General features: G+C 48.0%; 6 protein-coding genes across 6 annotated transcripts; 3 read left to right on the forward strand and 3 right to left on the reverse strand.

Moving 5' to 3' along the window:
* Positions 1–88: 88 nt before the first annotated feature.
* On the reverse strand, positions 89–4,124 carry N7455_012313 (uncharacterized protein; the record flags this gene model as incomplete). The annotated part of the gene is made up of 9 exons (XM_040952580.2): positions 89–1,689; positions 1,738–2,061; positions 2,108–2,281; positions 2,331–2,825; positions 2,879–3,011; positions 3,075–3,490; positions 3,543–3,659; positions 3,731–3,892; positions 3,944–4,124. 9 exons carry the CDS (start codon positions 4,122–4,124, stop codon positions 89–91), a joined length of 3,603 nt encoding a protein of 1,200 aa, XP_040816943.2.
* A 960-nt stretch (positions 4,125–5,084) lies between these two features.
* N7455_012314 (Zn(II)2Cys6 transcription factor domain-containing protein) lies at positions 5,085–6,134 on the forward strand (the record flags this gene model as incomplete). Its single annotated transcript, XM_040952881.2, has 1 exon — positions 5,085–6,134. The coding sequence occupies one exon, from the start codon at positions 5,085–5,087 to the stop codon at positions 6,132–6,134; it is 1,050 nt and encodes a 349-aa protein (XP_040816811.2).
* A 75-nt stretch (positions 6,135–6,209) lies between these two features.
* On the reverse strand, positions 6,210–7,074 carry N7455_012315 (putative short-chain dehydrogenase/oxidoreductase; the record flags this gene model as incomplete). Its single annotated transcript, XM_040952771.2, has 2 exons — positions 6,210–6,818; positions 6,877–7,074. 2 exons carry the CDS (start codon positions 7,072–7,074, stop codon positions 6,210–6,212), a joined length of 807 nt encoding a protein of 268 aa, XP_040816714.2.
* A 532-nt stretch (positions 7,075–7,606) lies between these two features.
* N7455_012316 (uncharacterized protein) lies at positions 7,607–9,467 on the reverse strand (the record flags this gene model as incomplete). Its single annotated transcript, XM_040952542.2, has 2 exons — positions 7,607–8,501; positions 8,578–9,467. The coding sequence occupies 2 exons, from the start codon at positions 9,465–9,467 to the stop codon at positions 7,607–7,609; spliced, it is 1,785 nt and encodes a 594-aa protein (XP_040816831.2).
* Positions 9,468–14,763: 5,296 nt separating this feature from the next.
* Positions 14,764–21,665, forward strand: N7455_012317 (1,3-beta-glucan synthase). The gene is made up of 4 exons (XM_040952750.2): positions 14,764–15,334; positions 15,400–15,590; positions 15,648–21,008; positions 21,068–21,665. Exons 2-4 carry the CDS (start codon positions 15,436–15,438, stop codon positions 21,408–21,410), a joined length of 5,859 nt encoding a protein of 1,952 aa, XP_040816962.1. The 5' UTR covers positions 14,764–15,334; positions 15,400–15,435; the 3' UTR covers positions 21,411–21,665.
* Positions 21,666–21,763: 98 nt separating this feature from the next.
* On the forward strand, positions 21,764–23,774 carry lcbA (serine C-palmitoyltransferase subunit lcbA). Its single transcript, XM_040952523.2, has 4 exons — positions 21,764–22,235; positions 22,308–22,818; positions 22,874–23,365; positions 23,415–23,774. Exons 1-4 carry the CDS (start codon positions 21,907–21,909, stop codon positions 23,595–23,597), a joined length of 1,515 nt encoding a protein of 504 aa, XP_040817060.2. The 5' UTR covers positions 21,764–21,906; the 3' UTR covers positions 23,598–23,774.
* The last annotated feature ends 690 nt before the right edge of the window (positions 23,775–24,464 follow it).

Consider the following 24,464-nt stretch of genomic DNA (forward strand, 5'->3'; position numbering starts at 1 on the left):
TTCAAGGGGGTGGGCATTTAAATTCCTGCAGAGCCGCGGCGGTATAGCCCTATGTGTCTCCCTTCAACTTCAATGATTATCTCTCTCGTCATTCGGTGGCTTGCAAACCAATATCCTCCATCTCTTTGGTGCACCATTCCAAATGCGCAAAGATCCTCCAATATACATCCTCGGCCGCATGTTTTCCCATAATAGGATCAAGATGCCCGTATCCCTCGGCTAGAAATCTGCGATAAAGTCTCTCGCCAAATTGTCGTCGCAACAACTCATAGTCCTTGAGGGTAGACTCAGGACTAAATACTTGGTTCTCCGTACCCGTAACAAAGAGAATCGGTAATCCTTGCAGCCGTTGCAAATTCTCAGGTGTCAAAAGGGGACAAGAATCATTATCCAAGCAGACTCCCCGAGTTCCACTGCGAACCACTTGCTTCATGAGCTTTGTATGGGTCCCCGCGAAAAATTGGTGAATATTGTCATGAAGACCCATATCAAGGTTCTCATGATTCCACAGCAACCCAAAAGCGAAAGATGTCCGGCGACACGCCGTAGACGTGCAGAGGTCTTTCGGCTGGCCAACAGGATAGAAATGAAGGAGAGTGTCGAGTAATCGTTGCAAAGGAACACTCTTAACACTGGTGACTATCGGGAAGTAATTCCCAGCCAATAATTCGTACAGTTGGATCAGCAGAGTCGTTCTCCCTTTGAGGGAATTCCAATACCCAAAGACCTGGTTCATGAAGACTGAGTTGGCAGTAACACCGAGAAGTTGACTACTCTGGATAGTTCCATCCAGCAGTCCCATGCAGAGAGCCACAGAGCCTTGGCAATGGGCTACCACATAGGGCTTCTGCCGCTCTCTGTCACGAATGTAAGCTATTGCAGCAGCAACATCAAGACGGCAATCGAAGACAGTGCTTCTCTGAGCAACGGCGGGATCACTTCCCCAACGAGGAGTGAGTGCGTAGCATCGGTATCCACGCTGCGTGAAATACTCAACCATGTTGCAGCGCAAGAACGGCAGTGAAAACAAATTATGCATTGCGCCGACCCCGGTGACGCCGGGTAAAACCAGGACTGGTGAAAGGTTGGAGTTGGGTCCTGGTTCGCCTTCCTTTTGTATAGGAATTGGGTCGTATGTATCAAGGCGTACCTGTACGCCATCGCTTGTTGTGATATTGCAAGAGGTAGAAGGTGGTTGTTTTGAATCAGTGGCTTTGGTTGGGATCTGAGGGAAGCGCATGTGGACGAAAGGGCGAAAGAAGAAGAGACTGATATGGTACACAAAAGAAAGTAAAAACCACATCAAAGCCACGATAAGACTGATCTGGAAGACTCTTGTCGTGCGAAATGTTCTCATCTGCTTTTTGAAGTCTAGTAATGAGATATGAAGGGCCCCTGCCCCAACATTTGTCCCGTCCAGTCGAGTGATATTGACGTTCACCGTAGTTGTCGCTTCCCAGGTCTTTCTGACGGAGAACGCTATGTTCGAGTCGATGAGCTTGTGACCTTCCAGGCGGTACTGTATGCCTTCTACCGAAAGAAGCCTCAGGTGATATGAAATGGCTGATGATTCGGCATTCTCTTCTAATGGCGTGAAAAATTCCACCGTCCCATCGACAATCTTGAGTGCGGCTCTGGATAATGCGTAACAAGAAATCGTCCCGGTGCATGTTCCTTGGTATTGTAAATCTATACATGTGAGCATTCTACTGCTAGAGGGCTCTCTCAATTTCTTACCTCTGCGTCGGCAGAGTTCGATCGTAAGAAATATCTGCATCGCGCAAGATGAGCCTTTTCCTACCCTCTCAGAAAGTGCAAAGTCTCCGATCTCCGACCCCATACTAATGTACCCATGCATAATCTCTGTGAACTGCCATCCTATGGACTGGGGTCCTTTCTTGGTGTCTTGTTGGCCTTGTGAATCCCATGACACACTAGGCTTGCTGTATGCATTCAAAGGTTGATTGTTGGTCTCCAAATCAATTGCCAATCCAGATCTCTCGGTGATCAAGTTGACGGATCGTTCGGAAAGGGCAGATATTGTAGCCAGCGGGTTCACGCCTGTCAGAATCAGCACATGGCCGTAAAACCTTTCCTTTCAACATACCTAGGGCCGTCGGGATAACAGATGCATCACAGCACACGAGGCCGTTGTATACTTCACTATTAGAGCCACTAAAGACCTCTCCTAGATGATTCGTTACACCCCCGTACCCTGTTCCATCGTTGCTCATGTTGGCTCCTCCAAGTAGATGGACTGTAACTTCCTCCTGGTGGCGACCTTTGGCTATGTTTAGCGTGGCTTTGTGGTGGCCTTTATTAACCCTTACCGTAATAATATGAAAATCCCATATTTGCTCCTGTGCGAGCAAAAAGCTCCTTGAACGTCTTCTTTATCCATTTGAAATGCTCAGATCGACCTTCTGCCGGACCCCTCAAGCACAATTGATCTTCCTTCAAGGTCAACGTTATCTCGTTGCTGTCATGAGACATCACAAGATAAGTTGAAGTCCGCTGGAGAGATCCATTGTATGTATACGGGCCAAATAGGAGAGTCTTGAGAGAGGCAATGGTCTTCCTGGTTTCTTGGCGAGGGTTCCAAAGACAACACAGCGCCTGGCTCTTTATGGTCTGCAGGGTTAGCATGATTTGGATTACTGGATTGAACATCTCAGGAATGCAACCATCTTGGATAACGTATCCAGACAGGGGATTTTTCAGTGGATCCACGACTCGATTATCAATAACGGCAGTGACGGTTGTTCCAGGGGGAGCATGCGAAGATTCACGGGCGATGCCATTGATATTGGCACCACCATTGTAACCTTGAATCTGTAAATCAAATTGCTCAGGATTCATATTCTGGAGAAGGACGTACCGAATATCAAAAGATCGCCATTCCCAGAGAGGTTTCTTCCAACAAGCGGTGACATATGGAGGCCGTGCTGCTTTGACCGAAGCAAGACTTCAGTGGTTCCTAGAGCACCAGCACCAAGGAAGCAGAATTCCTTCTGTTATTGAAGTAGACAGAGTGAGTTGAGATGCTCCATTTCTAAAGTGTATACAGTACTTACTGCTTTGACCCAAAAGAGTTGTTCCTTGAAATGATCCGCAAACACCGACCTCCCACTGCCATGCCAGGCGAAGTGTATAGTGTAGCCTCCTCCGTCCAACTTTTCTAAAAATTGAACTTCACATCCGCAGAATATCTCAGCTCCCCAATTCCAGGCATCTGCAAGATAAGTCGTCGCCACTGAGTTTTTTGAACCATCATTGAGACCAGTGCACTCATAGCCTGATTGTCTATTTGCCTGCATGGGGACACCTGCCTTGTTGCGGCCATTATGGAAAAAGATGGTCAGCGGTACTCGATAGAAATTATTCTTCTCTCCAAGCCATCTTGACTCTCCTTGAAGATGCTCGAGTTTGCTTGGGGTTGAACTTTTCGGATATGTGGAAGGTTGCAACATTGTTTCGGCGCGCGTGTAGTCTACATTTAGTTATAGGTTATGAAATGTCCCCCATATGCATAGATAACTCACATTCATCGAGCGTAGATGGATCGTCCTTGATCTCCGACGGCCATGGACTCATCTGAAGTGTTCTTTCATCCGCTTTTAAGAAAACTCCGGCATTGATCAATGAAGAGCCTCCAAGTCCTATGATTCCAAACAAAAAAAGCTGTTGGATTTTGCTATTCATGAATTCCGGGGGCATGAGTTCCACCTACCATGAGCTGCAAAAGAATGCTGTCCATCGCCCAAAAATACTTGAAAAAGCCGCGTGGGGTCTCTAGACGATAGCCACTTTGAGATGAAGGAGCTCTTTGCAGTACTCCCCAAGATGCTCATATCTTTCAGACATTGAGAGAACGTAAGTGGAAATGAACCAGCTATGGGAATGTTAGTGATGGGTATTTTCATTGAAGCCTCTCGATCCGTACATCTTCTTTCCCAGCCAAGTTCTAGCACCGCGACGCTCTTCCCTGCTCGAGCCATTCGACTTGCCGCTACTCCAGCGCCATAGCCAGATCCTATAATCACGACATCATACTCTGGTCTCATTGATCCGAGCGGACGACTCAAATTCGGATAATTGTCCGTCCTCTCTGTGAAGTTTGACATTGTTTCTCGCTCTGAGTACTAGATGAATATTTCGAGGGGCACACAGAAAGTAAGATAAAAGATATCTAGGCTCTCGTGAGAAATACTCAGCTCGATATAAGCCGTAAGTAATAGGATCTACCTCAGAAGCAAGGGATGCCACGTATTTCTGTAGGATAAAACGGGCTGCAAGTAGAAATTGGTGGGACTTATCTTCTCGGCACTGTATAGTCACATCCGAATGGGGCATGGATGAACCCTAAGCTGCACAACTCCCAAGACTAATCCCTTCAGGCTAATCCCGGCGTTGATATGAAATATGCGAACCAGCAACGCACGGCTTCATTATACTCAAACCTACTATTAGCCCATAAAAACTGCTTATTGGTCTTTTTTTTTTCTCTCTATCAGTTCGCTAAGTTGAGAGGTGGAGCCTTCAGTCTCCTCTTTTTTGATGCCGTCAAGTGGTTCTTAGTTCCGGCAGAGAACCAACGCGATTGGTGTAATTTGGGGGCTGGCACCCGAAGCAGTGTTATTGTCAACATTATTTCAAACTCCAAAAGAGGTAGTGGTAACCCTAATTCTTGATCCGGACAAGCGCTTATTTGAATATGCCGAGTATGTTCGCTGCCATCTTCCCAGCCGCAGGCGTGTTCACGGGATAAGAAAGCTGCCGAGTTCGCATTCGTTCACGGGCTTAAAAAGTGATGTCGATGCCTTGAAATTCAGGCAAACAATATTAGTTTGTTGTCATTCCCAAAGTGTCTGTTTTCTTGCATATATTATAGTTGAAACACGACATGCAAGTATCCCTATGTTGATTTGACATGAACCTGCCCAGGTGTGCCCAGGTGGCACGATGATATTACTAATCTCAACGGTGGCGGGCCAGTGAGACCTCGGAATTGCTCTTGGAAAGTCAGAATTGATCAACAACTTGTATTTTTAACCTCGGCATACCTGTAGCCCAGCACCCGAGCAATGCCTGTTGATCGTTCAAAGCAAGTGACATTACGCAGGTCATGCCAAGCCTGCATCAAAGGCAAGCGGCGATGTGACCAAGGCTGGCCCCAATGCAGCAGGTGTCTGGGCAAAAACATCAACTGTGAATATGTCAATACACCTCTTACAATACAAACTACTCAAACACCATCTTCTGGTCGGTATCTGGGCCCTAATCGCTCAATTGTGAACGCGACTCCCGCGCCACAAATACATGCACCCCTGCAATTAGAAATCGCGAAAGAATATGATCGAAATATCATTCAATTTCTGGTTGCCGGGTTGCGGGATTTACCGGTCAATTTTGCAGAAACCAGGAAGACGCTTTTCATTCACCCTGATCTTTATCCAAATGGTCTGCCAACCCCTGTTCGTGAGGTCCACAATATCTGCAGACATAATATGCAAACCGGGCAAACGGGTCGCGTGAGCGTTACTCTGTTATCAATGCTCCGGCAATACTCAGCAGACCTATGTCGCCGACTAAGCCACGCTGCGACATTTGAAGAACTATTGGCATGCAGTCAAGCATTGGTGTTGATCCAATGTATGTTGGTTCTCAATGAAGACGGCAATGCATCTCCATATTCAGAAGCGATCAGTGATATGCTGGTGGGAATCGCTGGGAAACTGTGGCAACAAGCGCCTATTCAACTTCCGCGAACCCTCAGTCCCCGATGTGCTTGGCTCCTTGCTGAGAGTGTTCGACGGACGATTATTGTCTGCTTCATGATACGCAGTGCTTACTCGTTGAATACGAGGAACTATACAGTTCGGACACCGTTTATAGACTCTTTGCCGTTTGATTTACGGACGAATTTGTGGGATGAGAATTCTGAGACAGCGTGGCAAGATGCACTCTCGGACTCTGAGGGCTCCATGGTTTCATTAAATGAGTGGTCAAATGGATTGGCTGCGGGTCGTGTTCATGATGTTTCTTGTTTCAGTGGGTTGATACTGGCAGCTTGTAAAGGGCAAGCTGTCTCTTCAATTCCATCCCCACCTGTGAACTCTTATATCGACAGCTGAGAAGGAAGATGATATAACGTGAGTCACATATCTATAAAGATCTAATCTTTGTATGCATCTAAAACATCAAAGCTCCTACCTCAAAAACTGCTTTAACAACCCGGAAAGCAACTCCGTCATATCCCGATACAACTCCTGCCTCTTAACCTCGAACGCATTGTAAATGTCTCTCGCAGACCCGACAGGAATCTGATCCTCGCCTTCTGAGATCCGATCCCAAACTTCATCGACAAATTCCTGCAACGGCATCCCAATCAAATGACCATCCTTCAAATCAGGCTGATGCTTAGTATCATGAAGCTCAGTCTGCACAGCCGGAGGATAAATCTCCAGAACCTTCACATCCCCAGGACCATTCTGCAACTGAGTGCGGAGAGCAAGAATGAAATGGTGCAGAGCAGCCTTGGAAGCGCCGTAATTCGGGCATCGCATCATGGGCACGAGCGCCATTTGCGACGTCGTGAATGCGATGGCTGTTGCGGTCTTCTGGCTCTGCAGGTGTGGGATGAATGCTTTGGCTATGCGGACCGCGGATGTATAGTTCGTGATCAGTTCTTGGTCGAAGATGTCCAAATCGACAGTCTCCAGCTTAGAGAAGTCGAAGGGTCGTTGGATACCCGAGTTGACGAAGATGCAGTCCAGATCGGGGTTCTCCGAGATGATCTCTGAGGCAAATTGTGGGATCTTTGTTTTCGTTGGACGTTAGTTGGGGGCATATCTCACATGGCATGGGTGACCTTACCTGCTCAAGCTGCATGACATCAAATGCCTTTGCAGAGACCTTGTCAGTGCCATATCGCTGGACGATCTCATCGAGGTTCTCCTTCCTGCGACCGGCGACAATTAATTTTGATCCATTTTGGACGACTTTGTCAGCCAGGGCTTTGCCAATCCCGGAGGTGGCACCAATGATCAAGACTTTCTTGTATCCAAAAGCCATTATGGGAACTGGGTCAAGGTGTGAGAATATGAAAAAGAAGAATGATTGTTTCTATGATCCTTTCCAAGCAGAAAGACTCCTATTTATATAGCCTTCAAAATTCTGACTCGCCATCGCACTCGATATCTTGATATCTATGTTATGGAAGCTTTGCGGAGACTAAACCCGAAGCGGACAACCTTAAGAAACCTGGCTTGGTCTGATTGGTCGACAGCGTAAGCTTCATCAATACCTCCAGGGTGGTCACCGCGCCACCGGTGGAGGTTTACATATTCGCTGTTTAAATTCTTCAGTTTCGATCTGTTTCTATCGTAGCATGTTTGAATGCAGGTTTAAGTAATTGATTTGAAATCACAATAGGCTGGTGGGACCAACAATTCTAAGTTGTTTACTTCACAAGAAACACCGACATGGAACTATTATCCCAGAAAATTCAATAAATAGTCAGAAACTCATGTATTCATTATTGTGCTCATTGATAACCCCACTGGTCATACTCAGATATTTACAAGCATAACCGGTCCAGTAGATATCAAGGATCGATGAACGCAATCTCCTTCTGCTCACCCGCAACAATCGCCTTGACAACAGGCCTCCTGGGCGCCACAGCCCTTGGAGCCACAGCCCTAGGCACCGGCTGGATCTGCTCGAGAACACCCCTGCAACGGCCACAGAACTGACGCTTTGGGTCAACACTCTTCGAGTGTCTCCCGACCTTGAAATCGCAATCCTGGACCTTGCAGGCCCAGATGTATTTGTGGTTGATCTCGTAAGTATGCTTAGTCGTGACCTTAACCCGGCCCCCGTAGATGGGATGACCTTCCAGTGCGCGGACGCATCGGTCACCCCACTGCTTGAAGCTGGCACCGTGCTGGGCCGTTCCCTTGGCTCTGTTTTCAGTGACCAAGATATCGAGGAGGTGGCAGTATTCGTGTGTCATCGTGCAGAGGATCTTGTCTTCGGTGTCTAGGACTTTCTCGGAGAGCTCAATGGTGGCATAGTTACGCCGTTTCCCGGGTTCTTCTACGCCAGCTTCTCCTCTAAGGAATCTTTCTGAACGTACGGTTGCTCGGCCAGCGGTGTTTCTGAAATTCTTCGTCCAGATGATCTTGATGCCGCCGGTTTCCTCGGTCATGCGAGAAATCTGGTTATCGAAGGCATTGTCAAGGTGCCGGAGGAACTCTTCGGCAAAGCCGATCTTCCTTTGGTTGAATTCGGCAAGTTGGGCGCGGATCTCACGTTTCCGCGCCGCCTCGGCCTGTTTCTTGGCCTTTAGGGTCGTGGGAATAGCCATTCCCGGCGAGCTATCAACCGATTTGAGAGCGCGATTGGGGGAAATGTGAGCTTTTGCGTGCGACGGTGTGACCGGCGGTAGGTTTTTGTGACTTGGGTATACTTTCGATGGTAGTTCATTCTCTGATTCTGAGCTGTGAGAAGTAGTTAGTACGAAGTATTGCTGTGGGGCTAGAAGGGCATATTAATGCCGGTCCCGCGCGTACTTACTTGGAATGTTCGGGTTGTGTTTGCGATGTAGATTCATTGTCGCTGTCCAGATCAAGATCCTCAAGGTGCTGGATGAGGTCGTTGGTGTTGTGGAGGCCGAAATGAAGAGGATAGCTTGATTCAACACGTGGCTTAGGTACCTCCACCTTACGCGCAGGGGATGTAGATTTGAATCTAGTTGCAAGATTTGGTGTGCAGTTTTCAGGTGTTGGGGCGACTGCCTTTGATTTCTCAATCGATCGTTTCAGCTCTGTCGCCGCCTTCGTCGGTTCCACTGATGGTTCCTCATCCGCAGCGGTGTTTGATTCCGCTTCTGATATTGGTCTTCTCCCACGCACAAGTCTCTTTCTTGGCGACCTGACAGGTGATGGAGCCGGGCTAGGTTCGTCTTCTGTGTCGGGTGTCTCGGAATCTGATGTCTCAAAGGAGCTAAGCTCGTCATTGTCGCTAACAATGAACCCATCTAGTGAGTCAGAACTATCTTCTTCTTCAACGCTACTTTCGAACTCCTCTTGTTCTTCTTGGTGGTTATTCACTGGCTGTGTTGTGGCTGTGTACTCCATCCTGCTTCTTGGAGGCTGTGAGGCATTTGGCCTTGTTGGTGTTAAATCTGGAGTTCGATATCCATCCGTAGCATATTCTGGCACGTCGTTCTCCTTGTCGTAATCTTCGGTCTCTCTTCGGATGGCTGGACGCGGTCTCCGCTTCGCTGGCAGGAGTAAGGAGTTCACACGTGCGAGTCCCAGTGTTCTTTGCTTTTGCTGCTTTCCGGTAGACCTGTGCTGTCCACATTCACTTTCCGATGCCGAATCGCTGTCGGGTAATATATCAAACGATCCACTTGAGCCATTTGCCTGCCGTCGCGACTGGCTTTGCGGCTTAATGGGCATATTGTGCTTAGCTGTGTTTCTGAAATTGAAACATGGCTCTCTAGGCAGTGGATTGTTGTGGGATGTCCCTATGTTGCGTGGGACGGTCTCTTTGTGAGGTGTGGTTTTCACCAGGGGGTTGGCTGTGTTTATCCTTGCCATGGTCGCGATGTTGTTTAATGGCAATACACAATCCCGTTGTTTTTAATATGTCAATGAGACCTTACGGGCGCTGATGGTGATGATGATAACAGTCTCTCTAAATGAGATAAGACACTGTTTCTGCGCTGACCAGGTCAGTCCTGGAGGCCGGTGATTTTCGTTGTTCTTTTAAGGTTGGTTCCATGTTGCTCCGGCTGTTGAGCTGTCAACGGATGCGTTGGCACGGCAACGTGAGCAACCCGCAACTCCATGTGCCACCTCAATCACACGTTAATATCTCGGCTTGCAGGTCAGGTCGTAGTGCGGGCTGTTGTTGTAAAGGATTCACTATTTGTTGTATTATGAATCAGCCCTGGAGCACTGAATGTGAGAAAATAAACATTCTCATAGCGCTGCCCGTGGACCTCCCAACGTCGGGACTTCCCGAGTGTTCCAAGGTTGACAGACCTCTTTAGGGCTGCCCATATGAAGTCCAGGTTAGAACCACTCGTGGATTACACTATGTAGGAGTTCAGTTGGCATATTTTATGGGATTTGGTGCATTGGTTCACTCATATGATATTCTTATAGTGGTCCTACCGTATTTGTCGCGTCATCCAGAACACTCCAGACTTCAATATCCTAAATAATTCTAATGTTGTTTGCTGCTTGATGTTACGTATTATTAGTATAGTGATGCAAGCAATTGTTTCTTAAACTTATTGCTATAGGAAGAAGAGGAGAATTATGATTGTTGTTAAGTTGTGGTTATATATCGGGCGCAACTATAGCGGCATATATAAATGACAGTAGGCAATATACAAACAAGAAAAACACGTAGCAAATAGTAAATCAACCTAGAATCCTAGTATATTAACTTATAAATATCTCATTCACATACTGCTCCGAATTAAGCTATATATTGTGAGGCGAGGGACAACAGCCACAATACAAATATGCAATGGATGAAGCTGCACTTCCGTATAGAATCTATGATGTACGCAGGTATAGTTGTGTTCAGCCCACTCATATATAGAATCAATAACGCCAATAAGCTCTGCCAATATCAATACGGACTATTGTAGGGCCCGTAGCCCTAAATTTGAAGACTTAATACGATCTATATATATAGATAATATTTAGTATTATAAAAAGACAAACAAACGTCAACTACCGTTTATATATACAAGGCCCTAGCAGCAACCCGAGATAGGTGGAAACCAAGTCCTAGAGATAAAGCTACACACCAAACAATGACACTAGGGAAGCCATATTCCGTAAATAATACTATTTAATAAAGACGGGTTACTTGCAGGTACACATACATACCAGACCAGGAAGAGGGGGAGAAGGGGGGAAACAACGACAAGCTACATAGCTCCAGCTCGACAATGTCCTACCATAATTAGCATAAAGAACACATGAAGCCTAGAGACTATCTAATGCGAAAATAATGCATGAATAGAGTCGCGGAGGTCTCGAGCACCGTTAGGCTGGACCTCCTTGCTGCAGGTACTGTTTGTTCCTGGCGACGTGGCCGTACAGCCTCACTCGGAATGGATGAACTTCCGAAGCATGCTGATCTAAATAGAGGCGCTACAATGTACCGCGTGGCTTATAGCCGAAGTTGGATTGGCCCTTAGATCAACACTTTCCTGAGGGACGTTGATCGGGGCCATTCCATCGCTATTCCGATGAGGATCGGCGTCCCCTTGCCTCCCAGCAAATACACGGTGGATATTGCCTGCTTTGCTGGTTACGCAAATCTGGAATCTGATCTGAGTATATTCACTAGAGATCCGGATATACTCTTATGGTTGGCGAGAAGTTAGATCAATCGTCCCTGTATCTGTAGAGGGCCTTGACATCACTGGTGAACATTCCCAGCTCGAACTAGATTTATACAGTACATAATCCGTTGTTCACTTCAATTATTTATGCAAAATAGCTTCAATAAAAGTTGGGCGCAAATGATGTGGTCTTCAGATAATAAAAAATGAGAGAAATAAATAATGAATGGAGTGAGCCCTCCATACAAAAAGTGACTACGTAGAGTCCTCTGGCGGATTTATTCTGCTAGTCCCAATAGATATATAGGGAAAGAGGGTATCATAGAAGGAAGAGGTGAAGTAATATACTCTGTACTGGAACATATTATTCTCGTATCGCTCTGCGGAATATAGGTTCATGTTATACAATTGCTAGCGAAAACGTCATAAAGAAACAAAACCAAAGGCAATATTTAAGCAACAATTAGCGTTTGCTGAATATGTTTCAATATGAGGGATGGAGTATATATTGACGTTATTCAATATTTCAATGTAAGTACAATGGTTGGTACATGAATATATATATGTTGTAAGATTGCTATTATCGGTACACAACTATTATCTGAGGACAACAGCAAAGCTTTAAATCTACCCCGTACATGTCATAAAGATATACACCGCATTGCTCATTCGAAATAGCGAAAAATCCGGTTGCTTATTTGAACCCCATGGCCTTCCCAGGTTTAATTGGCTACGATAATACATATATGCTGATTCAATTATTCCGTATGTTGTACAAACCGTGTGGCGCACCAAGCCTTTTCAAACAGAAATTATTATTATAACATCACCATATCACCACTCGGGCCCTTTCAGTGCCTTGTACTCCGTATGTTGTATATGGGTGTAAGACCTCAAAAACAGGGGTTGGGATTGGCTGCCAATCATGACATAGATAGATAGACGGTGGAGGGTCCGTCCGGGCGGGGGTCACAGCCCCCTAATTACTCCATACTGAAAATCAAATCAGAACTCAAGGTCTTGCGATCAGCTTCACTGGATATGTAATCAGAAGACGCGCCTTGATAATCAATGGTAAGCTGGAGATCGAAATCCTTCCGTGGGGAGCCGGTGTTTAACGTTGCATGTAAACGCCCTATTCAGGGGCTGGAGCCAAAAATAATCATGGAAGAGCTTGTATGGGGTTCTAGAAACACTAATGCCAGCCATCGACGCCAGCACCTCCCCTAGGTGCAAGCCAGCCATTTTCTTTAACAAATAGAAGGGGTATGCTGTCTCCATAAATAATTATGACCATCTGCTTAATATTTAGCCACACTTCGCGGGTATTATGCTAGGGTACGAAGTATTAAAAGGTGGCGGGTCAATACGTAGCAATATTAGTACAATAAATGTGCGACACTAGGGCACGCCTTCCGGCTAGTGATCGCTGACTAGGCCCTTTAAGACCAATCTCTCCGTCGACAGGTTATTTTTGGTGCACTGCATTAGATAGTACAATATACGATCGCTATCGGCCTGTTCGAGATGCCAGCTTGTAACTGATGATAGTACCAATAAAGGCCCCAGTACGGAGTAAGGTGGATAGCCTGTGAAAATCCACAGGGGGAAAACGAATATCAGATGCCGAAGATCGGTTTCCTTCATGCAGCTGATGTGTCGTTCCTGCGCAATGCTGCATCCGCCGGTATCAGGGTGTACAAGGTACAAGTACCCTGTTGCAAACTAATAATGCTGCGGTCCGCGATGTAAGTATATATTTTAACCGTTACAAGGTGTCACGGCATACCCGATAAGCACCGTCTTGATTGTGCTGGCGGCTTCATTATTGCATACAATATTGTAAGGTAGGCCTCTTGGTCGAGGCTCTCCAAAAGAATTAAGAAAAGGCAATCGGTGATCCACTTAGCGTGAGTGGACAAGATGAAATTGCGTCTAACGGTGGAGATCATTTTCGAATACAGAGTTACTAGCTCTGTACAGTATGTATATACTGTATCAGCTGGTGTATTCAGATATATCCATACAGGGTTCAAGTTGTGAATATTTAATTCGTGGTCGGAGTTGATATGAAATTTATGAAATTAATGATGTTTATTAGAATATATACCTGTTCGAGCTTGGATTCTGGGTAACCACCTCAATTAAATATAGGCCTACGGAGTATAGATGGAAAGATAAATATAGATTATGACGATTGAGTTTTCAACGTTATTTAGCGAGTTCGGTTTGTGGCTGTGGAAGACTTTCAGGTTTTCTCGTGGTACAGTGTCCACTGTGCGATACAATCCACTACGGTGTACGGAGTACTCCGTATGGAGTACTTGGTACTTCGTATATGTATGGCTTGCCAGCCACAGTGAGAATAACCGGCAGTGGAAAGTCAAATGTATTACACATGGAACTGATCGACCACATCTGAGACACTTGTATTGCGGTGGCAAATCAGCCGCTCAAACGCTAAAACATAGTGTAAAAAAAAAAAAAGTCTACGATGAAGTAAAACCAGGATGAAAGAAGCAATAGGAATTGAAGATCGTGGAGATCAAAGGATCAATATATCAAATATCAAGAGTATCTGGGAGAGTGTGGAAAGCAAAGACGTGGTTCTTGTCGCTTGGGAGCCATGGAACAGGAACTGAGAACACGTCGGTGACCAATCGTCCACGGGTCTGAGCTCAAGTTGATATTTAATTTTATTTGACCGGCGAATCAGACTTAAGAAAATAATTAGGTACATGTACATATGTACGGAATGTAAACTATCATTTGGTTCAAATTATAATGGTCTCAATGTTCTCATGGTTGAGTTGATACTAGTCACATATTCCATTTGAAATTAGAAACAACTCGCCACATAAGCAAAGAGATAAGCGTACGAAGTACGGAGTACAACCTACCTAGGTACGTACCAATCCATCCCATGAATCATACATTTGTAGGAAACCCCAAAGTTAAAAAAATTCAAGTCTAGAAATGTACCCCGTATGTATACACAGGAATGAAAATCAGTCTCGGTGCAACGCCATCCCTACATACCAAGTTGGTCGCCATAACAAAGCCGTCGAATCAACAGCCATTTTTGGAACAACAGGTTCCATAGTCCGGTATCTCTGAAAATAGCCCCCGGCCACATTATTTGTTACCTGATTACATGCTGGCTGGTTACAGTGGGGCAAGTTTCAGGGGCCGTCGAGACTCCCTTGGATTCCGAGTGTCCATGGGAGATTATCATTGGATAGAGAAAGGGGAGATTAGAAGAAGTGATCGGGGGGGGGAAACACAAGCGTAAATACAGTCGGACAATAACGGTAATTCCAAAATGGACGATCAGGGAGAGACAGAGAGGCGTTTGGAAGAATACAACATACAAGGCTGGGAGAGAGAAAAGAGGAAAGTCAATGGGCTAAACTCAATGCGCCACGTATGGTAAACAAAGGGGTCGTAATCAGTACCTGGGAAACATAGGGGCTAACCATACTGGGAAGAGGTATTCAGTACCTGGAAGTCTGACACGTACCCTTTATGAGCGTAAGATGACGGTAAGACAGTAAATTACTAAATTACTCTGGAGACAACACGACGAGCAACCCCCCGAATCCCAAAAATAACAAGCATTTTCTTGTCTTCCCTTTCCAACCCCCTTCCATTCGCTTTTTGTCTCCATCTTTCCTTCTATTTGCTACCTTTCGTGTTCTTTCTTTTTTTGACGAAAGAAGGATAGGAGGAAGGTTGTTTTGCTCTTGAGATATTCCCATTGCACCTTCCTTTTCGTGAGACAGGGAAACCCTCACTTGCCATTCGTTACGGAGTCCGAGACTCGTTCGACACCTTCACTTGGGTACTCAAGTTAACGCATTTCATTCCTGCGCATCTGGCTTTCATCATTCAACGTCCATGCTGCATTAATTCGACATCCGAACAAAAACAATAATACTTTGAATGGTCACGGTTGAGGTGAGATTCGCTGGAGCCTGTTTGCATCATCAGTCTCGGACATCTGGAGCTAATCCCATTCGCAGAGCTCTCAGCACTAGATCGATCGCGACTCGCTCGTCATGTCGGGCTACGCAGGCGGAGGCCACTATGACGATGGCTATGCCCAGCAGGGGCAGGCACATGGTCAACCTCATGGTGACTCCTACTACCAGGATGAACATGCCCAGGGTTATTACGACAACCAAGGATACGGTGATGGTTATTACGACCAAGGGTATGGCAATCCAGGATAGAACGATTTGGGTGATGGAAGGGCTGACAGCAAGAACAGTAATGGCTACTACGGAGCGGATGGTGGCCACGGCGCCGACGCCGCCCATGCAGATGGTGCACACCACGCAGATGCCGGCCACGGATACGCTGACGGAGGATATTACGAGGCCGGACACCAAGATCAGTACTACGGCGGCGCCGCCGGAGCTGGAGGTGATCCGTACTACGACCAGGGGCAAGGACAACCACGAGGCCGTCGTGGGCATGATTCTGAGGAGGATTCGGAGACCTTCAGCGATTTCACAATGAGGTCCGAGACTGCTCGTGCTGCCGACATGGACTACTATGGCCGTGGAGACGAACGATACAATAGCTACTCGGACAGTCAATACGGAGGACCCGGTGGTGGTGGCTACCGTCCTCCTTCGTCCCAAATCTCCTACGGAGGCAACCGGTCCTCTGGTGCTTCGACTCCTGTCTACGGAATGGACTACGGTAACGCCCTTCCCGCAGGCCAGCGCTCGCGTGAGCCTTACCCTGCCTGGACATCTGACGCCCAGATCCCTCTCTCGAAGGAGGAGCTCGAGGATATCTTCCTGGATTTGGTCAACAAGTTTGGCTTCCAGCGAGACAGCATGCGAAACATGTATGACCACATGATGACTATGTTGGACTCTCGTGCCTCGCGTATGACGCCGAACCAGGCACTTCTCTCAATTCATGCCGACTACATCGGTGGCCACAACGCCAATTACCGCCGGTGGTACTTCGCTGCTCATCTCGATCTCGATGATGCAGTTGGTTTCGCCAACATGAAGCTCGGTAAAGGCGACCGGAAGACGCGGAAAGCCCGCAGGGCTGCAGCCAAGGCCGCCAAAAAGAACCCCGAGAACGAAGAGGAAACCCTCGAGGCTCTGGAGGGAGACAACAGTTTGGAGGCCGCCGAATACAGGTGGAAATCTCGCATGAACCGCATGTCCCAGCATGACCGGGCTCGCCAAATTGCCCTGTATCTTTTGATCTGGGGTGAAGCCAACCAGGTCCGATTCCTGCCGGAGTGCATCTGTTTCATCTTCAAGTGTGCCGACGATTACTATACTTCACCGGAATGCCAGGCTCGCGTTGAGCCGGTGGAGGAATTCACCTACCTCAATGAGATCGTCACTCCTCTCTACCATTACTGTCGAGACCAGGGTTACGAAATCATGGACGGCAAGTACGTTCGTCGTGAGCATGATCACAATAAGATCATTGGTTATGATGATATGAATCAGCTGTTCTGGTACCCCGAGGGTATTGAGCGCATCGGGTTCGAGGATAAGACTCGCCTAGTCGATGTTCCCATTGCGGAGAGATGGCCCAAGTTGAAGGACGTAGTCTGGAAGAAGGCCTTCTTCAAGACTTACAAGGAAACCCGCTCCTGGTTCCACATGATCACGAACTTCAACCGTATTTGGGTTATCCACCTGGGTTCCTTCTGGTTCTTCACTGCTTACAACGCTCCGACTCTGTATACCATCAACTACCAACAGCAGCTTGACAACAAGCCAACTACGCCCAAATACCTGGCTGCCGTTGGCTTCGGTGGTGCTCTTGTCTCATTCATCCAGATTTTAGCCACCATTTTCGAATGGATGTACGTTCCCCGAAGGTGGGCAGGAGCGCAACACCTGCGAAAGCGCTTTATGTTCCTCATTCTCATGTTCATTATCAACCTCGCTCCCGGTGTCGTTATCTTCGGCATCTTGCCAACGCTGAAATTGGGAGATTCAACTGAACACGGCATTGGCCTCGCTCTCGGAATTGTCCACTTTGTCATTGCAATCCTCACCGCTGCGTTCTTTGCAATCCAGCCGCTGGGTGCGTTGTTTGGCAACTACATGAAGAAAGGTGGACGACAATATGTTGCCAGTCAGACCTTCACAGCTAGTTTCCCTCGTCTTTCCGGTAACGACATGTGGATGTCATATGGCCTATGGGTCTGTGTGTTCGGTGCCAAGTTGGCGGAATCTTACTTCTTCTTGACGCTATCTTTCAAGGATCCCATTCGCATCCTGTCTCCGATGCAAATCCACCAGTGTACTGGCGCGAAATACATTGGCAACACACTTTGCCACCGACAGCCTCAGATCCTGCTGGGCCTGATGGCCTTCATGGACTTGACACTCTTCTTCCTGGATAGTTACCTGTGGTACATTATTTGTAACACCATCTTCTCGGTCGCACGATCATTCTACTTGGGTGTGTCCATTTGGTCGCCATGGAGGAACATTTTCTCCCGACTTCCGAAGCGAATTTACTCCAAGGTGCTCGCCACTACAGACATGGAGATCAAGTACAAGCCCAAGGTCTTGATCTCACAGGTGTGGAACGCTATTATCATTTCCATGTACCGTGAGCACCTTTTGGCTATCGACCACGTCCAAAAGCTGTTGTACCACCAGGTTCCCTCTGAGCAGGAAGGCAAGCGCACCCTCCGCGCCCCGACCTTCTTCGTGTCACAGGAAGATCAATCTTTCAAGACTGAGTTCTTCCCCCAGGGAAGTGAAGCAGAGCGCCGTATCTCGTTCTTCGCGCAATCGCTCTCTACACCGATGCCCGAGCCTCTACCCGTCGACAACATGCCCACCTTCACCGTCCTGGTTCCTCACTACAGTGAAAAGATCCTACTCTCGCTCCGTGAGATTATCCGCGAAGATGAGCCTTACTCACGTGTCACCTTGCTTGAATACCTCAAGCAACTGCACCCCCACGAATGGGATTGCTTCGTCAAGGACACCAAGATTCTCGCAGACGAGACTTCGCAGTTCAACGGTGATTATGAGAAGCCCGAGAAAGATGCCGCCAAGAGCAAGGTGGATGATCTTCCTTTCTACTGCATCGGTTTCAAGTCTGCCGCTCCTGAATACACCCTCCGCACAAGAATCTGGGCCTCCCTTCGATCTCAGACATTGTACAGGACTGTCTCTGGTTTCATGAACTACAGCCGTGCTATCAAGTTGCTTTACCGTGTTGAGAACCCCGAGGTTGTTCAGATGTTTGGAGGAAACTCCGAGAAGCTTGAGCGTGAGCTCGAACGCATGGCTCGTCGCAAGTTCCGCATTTGCGTCTCCATGCAGCGCTATGCCAAATTTAACAAGGACGAACGTGAGAATACCGAATTCTTGCTCCGCGCGTACCCCGACTTGCAGATTGCATACTTGGATGAAGAGCCACCTGTCAATGAAGGCGACGAACCCCGCCTCTACTCGGCCCTGATTGATGGTCACTGTGAACTTTTGGAGAACAACCTGCGCAAGCCCAAGTTCAGAATCCAGCTTTCTGGAAACCCTATTCTCGGAGACGGAAAGTCTGACAACCAGAACCATGCCATCATCTTCTACCGTGGTGAATACATCCAGCTCATTGACGCCAACCAAGACAACTACCTTGAAGAATGTTTGAAGATTCGCAGTGTCCTGGCCGAGTTCGAGGAACTGACTACCGACAACGTTTCTCCGTACACCCCTGGAATTGCCTCGCCTGAGGAGGACCCCGTTGCCATCCTGGGAGCCCGTGAATACATTTTCTCTGAGAGTGTCGGTATGCTGGGTGATGTTGCCGCCTCCAAGGAACAAACGTTCGGTACCCTCTTCGCTCGTACACTTGCTCAAGTCGGTGGTAAGCTGCACTATGGTCACCCTGATTTCCTGAACGCCACTTTCATGACTACTCGTGGTGGTGTTTCCAAAGCCCAGAAAGGACTGCACCTGAACGAGGATATTTACGCTGGTATGAATGCCGTCCTGCGTGGAGGCCGCATCAAGCATTGTGAATATTATCAGTGTGGTAAGGGTCGTGATCTCGGTTTCGGATCTATTCTCAACTTCACTACCAAGATTGGTACTGGTATGGGTGAACAGATGCTGTCCCGAGAGTATTACTACCTCGGTACCCAGCTGCCCCTCGATCGCTTCCTCTCATTCTACTATGCTCACCCTGGTTTCCATCTGAACAACATGTTCATTATGCTTTCGGTGCAAATGTTCATGTTTGTCCTGATCAACCTTGGTGCCTTGAAGCACGAGACCATCATGTGCCGTTACAACTCTGACTTGCCCATTACCGATCCCCTTGTTCCCACTCTTTGTGCCAACCTGACCCCTATTCTCAACTGGGTCAACCGCTGTGTTATCTCCATTTTCATTGTGTTCTTCATCTCATTCGTTCCTCTCGCCGTCCAAGAGTTGACAGAGAGAGGAGTGTGGCGTATGGCTACTCGTTTGGCCAAGCACTTTGGTTCGTTCTCGTTCATGTTCGAGGTGTTCGTGTGTCAGATCTACGCCAATGCAGTGCACCAGAATTTGTCTTTCGGAGGTGCACGATACATTGGTACAGGTCGTGGTTTCGCAACGGCCCGTATCCCATTCGGTGTCCTCTATTCGCGTTTTGCCGGTCCTTCGATCTACTTGGGTGCCCGCCTCCTGCTGATGCTGTTGTTCAGTACCACAACGGTCTGGACCCCCGCTCTCATCTGGTTCTGGGTTTCTCTACTCGCACTGTGTATCTCGCCCTTCCTGTTCAACCCCCACCAGTTTGCCTGGACCGACTTCTTCATCGATTACCGCGACTATATCCGCTGGCTTTCTCGCGGTAACTCCCGATCCCATGCTTCCTCTTGGATTGGCTTCTGTCGTCTGTCCCGTACTCGCATTACTGGTTACAAGCGCAAACTCCTCGGTGTTCCATCGGAGAAAGGCTCCGGTGATATCCCCAGAGCTCGCATCACCAACATCTTCTTCAGCGAAATCATCTCCCCCCTTCTCGGTGTTGGCGCCACACTGATTCCGTACTTGTATATCAACTCCCGGACAATGTACTCCGATGATGTCAAATGGGCTGCGAACCCCATCCTTCGTGTTGCCATTGTTGCGTTCGCTCCCGTGGGTGTCAATGCCGGTGTGGCGGGCATGTTCTTCGGCATGGCTTGTTGTATGGGTCCATTGTTTGGCATGTGTTGCAAGAAGTTCGGTGCTGTTCTCGCCGCTATCGCCCATGCGATCGCCGTGATTGTATTCCTGATTCTCTTCCTGGCCATGTTCTTCCTTGAATCCCTCAGTTGGGCCCGAACCATCTCTGGAATGATCGCTGCGATGGCTCTCCAGCGCTTCATCTACAAGGTCATCATTTCTCTCGCATTGACTCGTGAATTCAAAAACGATCAGTCCAATATTGCATGGTGGACCGGCAAATGGTACAACATGGGATGGCACACTCTCTCTCAGCCTGGACGTGAATTCCTGTGCAAGATCACCGAACTCGGTTATTTCGCCAACGATTTCTTCCTCGGCCATATTCTCCTGTTCGCCATGCTCCCGGTCCTCGCCATTCCCTATGTCGACACTTTCCATTCGGTCATCCTGTTTTGGCTGCGCCCAAGGTACGTATCTCTTCATCACAATCTCGAAATAACTCGTTTCTAACCAGACCTGCTTATAGCTCCCAAATCCGCCCCCCTATCTATTCTCTTAAGCAGTCTAAGCTTCGCAAGAGACGGGTGGTCCGCTTCGCTATTCTTTACTTTACCATGCTCCTGATATTTGTCGTCATTATCGCTGCGCCTGTTGTCCTGCGGAACACGGGGTCATTGGATAGCATTCTCAAGAACGACCTCTGGAAAAGCCTTGGTGTCTCCAAGACCAATGCAGTTGGTCTCCTGCAACCACTTGACCATGGACTTAATGACACTGTCTCCTGGTACACCGGCTCTAACATCCCCAAGGGCTACACCTCAGGCACCGTCCCAGCAGCCTCCGAGGGCACCGGAGTGTGGTCCATTTAATCGCTTCGGCGAAACGACATGGAAATGCTTTGTACAAAGTTATGCGTCTATTAAAATTCGCTGCATTTTTCTGAACTCACCGGCGCACAATTTGATCTTAATGAATGGTTGCTTCCAAATATTGTTTGTGGAATGACGCTTGTATGAAGGGGTCTTCCAGGGTCATGCTCGGGGGTTCACCTTCGTTTTTCCAGCTTTCTTTGCTTGTTTTATTTTACACTTCTATCGGAATTAAATTGCATTGCTTTCGAGAAATTCTCTTTGACATAAAACTAATCCGTAATCCCCTCATTTAAAATTAGATTGTGCAACGCACATAACAACACCCAGGTCACGTGGCACGGAGGTTCCTAGGACTCCGAGCCTCCCGTTTCATCTTTATTCCGTCCTCCACGAGCAGGCACCTGTCTTTCACGCCTCCTTCTAATCTATTGCACCTCTGGTATCTCACTGGCCTGGCGCACCATATAACGTGCGCTCTCTCCAACCCTCCGCCATGGATCTCCAGGAGACCCAGCGTATCCTTTCCGAATATCTGCACGAACTCGCGGATCTATTTCACCGTATGCCTGGCTCCGCAATCTTCCTCCGCTACGTGAAATCCAGCTACCAAGATGACCCAATTCGTTCTGCCGTCGAACTTTTCCTCTTCCTCTTCGCCGTCCGATATCTGCTAGCGCCCAAGTACTCGACTAAACCGGGCGTCGTGCCACTCACGGAAGATGAGATTGATGACCTCGTGGATGAATGGACCCCAGAACCCCTCGTCGCGACCCCGACAACCTTGGAACAGATGGAAGTTGATAAGAGAACCGTGATTGTTGGGTACCGTACCTCTTGCTTCTGCCTAGCTTACTCCGCGGACATTTTACTGACGGATTAAATTGTGATCTCCAGCCCCGTAGGTCCAAAATCGAAGCTGACCAACGGCCGCACCGTCACAAACCTTGGCTCCTTGAATTTTTACAACTTCAATACGAATGAGTCCCTCAAGGAACAGGCAATCCAGACGCTCCGCGCTTATGGAGTGGGTCCCTGCGGACCCCGTGGATTTTACGGCACACAGGATGTTCACATAAAGACAGAAGATGACGTCGCGTCCTTCTTGGGGACCGCGGCTTGCATCATCTACTCTCAGGCCTTCTCGACCATCTCTAGTGTTATTCCTGCCTTCTCGAAGCGTGGAGACATTATCGTCGCGGATAAAGGGGTTAGCTTTGCCATTCGCAAGGGTATTCAGATCTCTCGAAGTATTGTCCGGTGGTACGAGCATAATGACATGGAGGATCTGGAGCGAGTGCTCGCGAAGGTCACCAAGGAGCAAGCGCGGAAGCCTCTGACTCGCAGATTCATTATCACAGAGGGTCTGTTTGAGTCTTATGGCGACATGGCAGATTTGCCCAAGATCGTATGTGATCCCGTTAAGTTGAATTATGAATTCGTCGTGCTTACAACTGTCGCAGATCGAACTCAGACTCAAGTACAAGTTCCGTCTGATCCTCGATGAAACCTGGTCCTTCGGTGTTTTGGGACGTACTGGCCGTGGCATCACGGAGCACCAGAACGTCGATGCTGCAGAGGTTGATATGATTGTGGGGTCACTGGCTGGTCCCCTCGTTGCTGGAGGTGGCTTCTGTGCTGGTTCAGAGGAGATTGTTCACCACCAGCGTATTTCCGCCGCTGCTTACACCTTCTCCGCCGCGCTTCCCGCCTTGCTCTCGACCACCGCCAGTGCCACTATCAACATCCTTCAGAACAACCCTGACACAGTGACACAACTTCGGGAACTCACCAAAGCCATGCGGGCTCAGTTGGATCCCCGGAGTGACTGGGTTTACTGCACCAGCTCTCCTGAAAACCCTGTTCTCATCCTGGTCATCAAGCCGGAGGTTGTGGCTGCCAAGCGACTTACACCAGACGACCAGCAGTTCTTGCTTCAAGATGCCGTCGATGAGGTATGTTCTACACTTCCCTCCATTTTAACCATTTCTAACGATCTTGCAGTCTCTCGCCAACGGTGTTCTAATCACGCGGCTGAAGAGCCTCGAGGACAACTTCGAGCCTAAGCAGATTATTCCGCCAGCCCTGAAGGTGTGCGTCACTACCGGTCTCACCAAGAAGGAGATTGAAAAGGCAGGAACAATCATCCGACATGCCATTACCAAGGTGATGAGCAAGAGGAAGTAATGTCTTCCCTTGCCTCTTAGCTTCTGGTCCTGACCAGACCAATCCGATGACTGCTCACACCATAAGACTTCGGCATCTATCGATTTTCCGTTCTCCTCAGTCGACCTACGCCCTAATGCCCCTGCAATACTTGTATTGTTACCTTGTCGATGTACATTCTTATTGCATGCCTTGCACAGGCCCGCCCTTTTCTTTCTCCGTTGGCGGTATGATTCTATACCTGTGCATGGTTTTAAGTTGTTTAATACTATCTTTCTACCCTTGGCTCTTAGATTCAAGGAATTGTCCATTTTTCCATACATTATTCAGACCTGAATCCTTTTTAACCTATGAATGGAGGTAATGCTTCGTGTTCCGATCCTCTGCTTTTGCTCTCTCGCTGTAGTAGTATCCACGACCACAAGTTTGAATGCCTGCTAGTCAGATGTTAAATAAATCCTCAAGTCAAAACGTCACTTCGCCGTTTATTTCATGGTCCTGGACCTCGCCAGCAGACCGCCAATATCTCCGGGCCAGACTCTAGCCCTAACCCCCCCCCCCCCCCCTTCCTCTGACCCCCTTCCAATGTCTCTCAATAATATCAAATAAGTTCTTTCCAGCATTCTGTCTCACATTCACCGAATCCCACTGTGTCTCCGAGCAATCCCCGGGAATGCGCCCCGCATTCCATCGACTCCATCGTTAGGCGCATTCTCGGTCTATCCGCGACCTCGAGATCTTGTCTGAGATACCCTGAAACTAAGATCTCTTTGCCCAAATCAGATGCCAGAGGGGCCTCAACTAAGCCACGGCATGTTTGAAATCTTAGAAGCTCCCTAATTCCATTCCACATCTCCTCCCCAGATCGAGGTGCTATGCTTGGCTATC

Source organism: Penicillium solitum (assembly GCF_028829755.1).
Source record: "Penicillium solitum strain IBT 25940 chromosome Unknown utg000009l_segment0_segment0, whole genome shotgun sequence".
Classification (NCBI taxonomy): Eukaryota; Fungi; Ascomycota; class Eurotiomycetes; order Eurotiales; family Aspergillaceae; genus Penicillium; species Penicillium solitum.

What these genes read in the sequence shown, in the direction of transcription:
- N7455_012317 (XM_040952750.2), top strand. Translation starts at nt 15,436, where the DNA reads ATGTCGGGCTACGCAGGCGGAGGCCACTATGACGATGGCTATGCCCAG. An exon ending in GATGGTTATTACGACCAAGG is followed by an intron (nt 15,591 to 15,647) that starts GTATGGCAATCC and finishes CAGCAAGAACAG; the next exon opens with TAATGGCTACTACGGAGCGG. An exon ending in CTGTTTTGGCTGCGCCCAAG is followed by an intron (nt 21,009 to 21,067) that starts GTACGTATCTCT and finishes ACCTGCTTATAG; the next exon opens with CTCCCAAATCCGCCCCCCTA.
- lcbA (XM_040952523.2), top strand. Translation starts at nt 21,907, where the DNA reads ATGGATCTCCAGGAGACCCAGCGTATCCTTTCCGAATATCTGCACGAA. An exon ending in AAGAGAACCGTGATTGTTGG is followed by an intron (nt 22,236 to 22,307) that starts GTACCGTACCTC and finishes TGTGATCTCCAG; the next exon opens with CCCCGTAGGTCCAAAATCGA. An exon ending in TGGCAGATTTGCCCAAGATC is followed by an intron (nt 22,819 to 22,873) that starts GTATGTGATCCC and finishes CAACTGTCGCAG; the next exon opens with ATCGAACTCAGACTCAAGTA.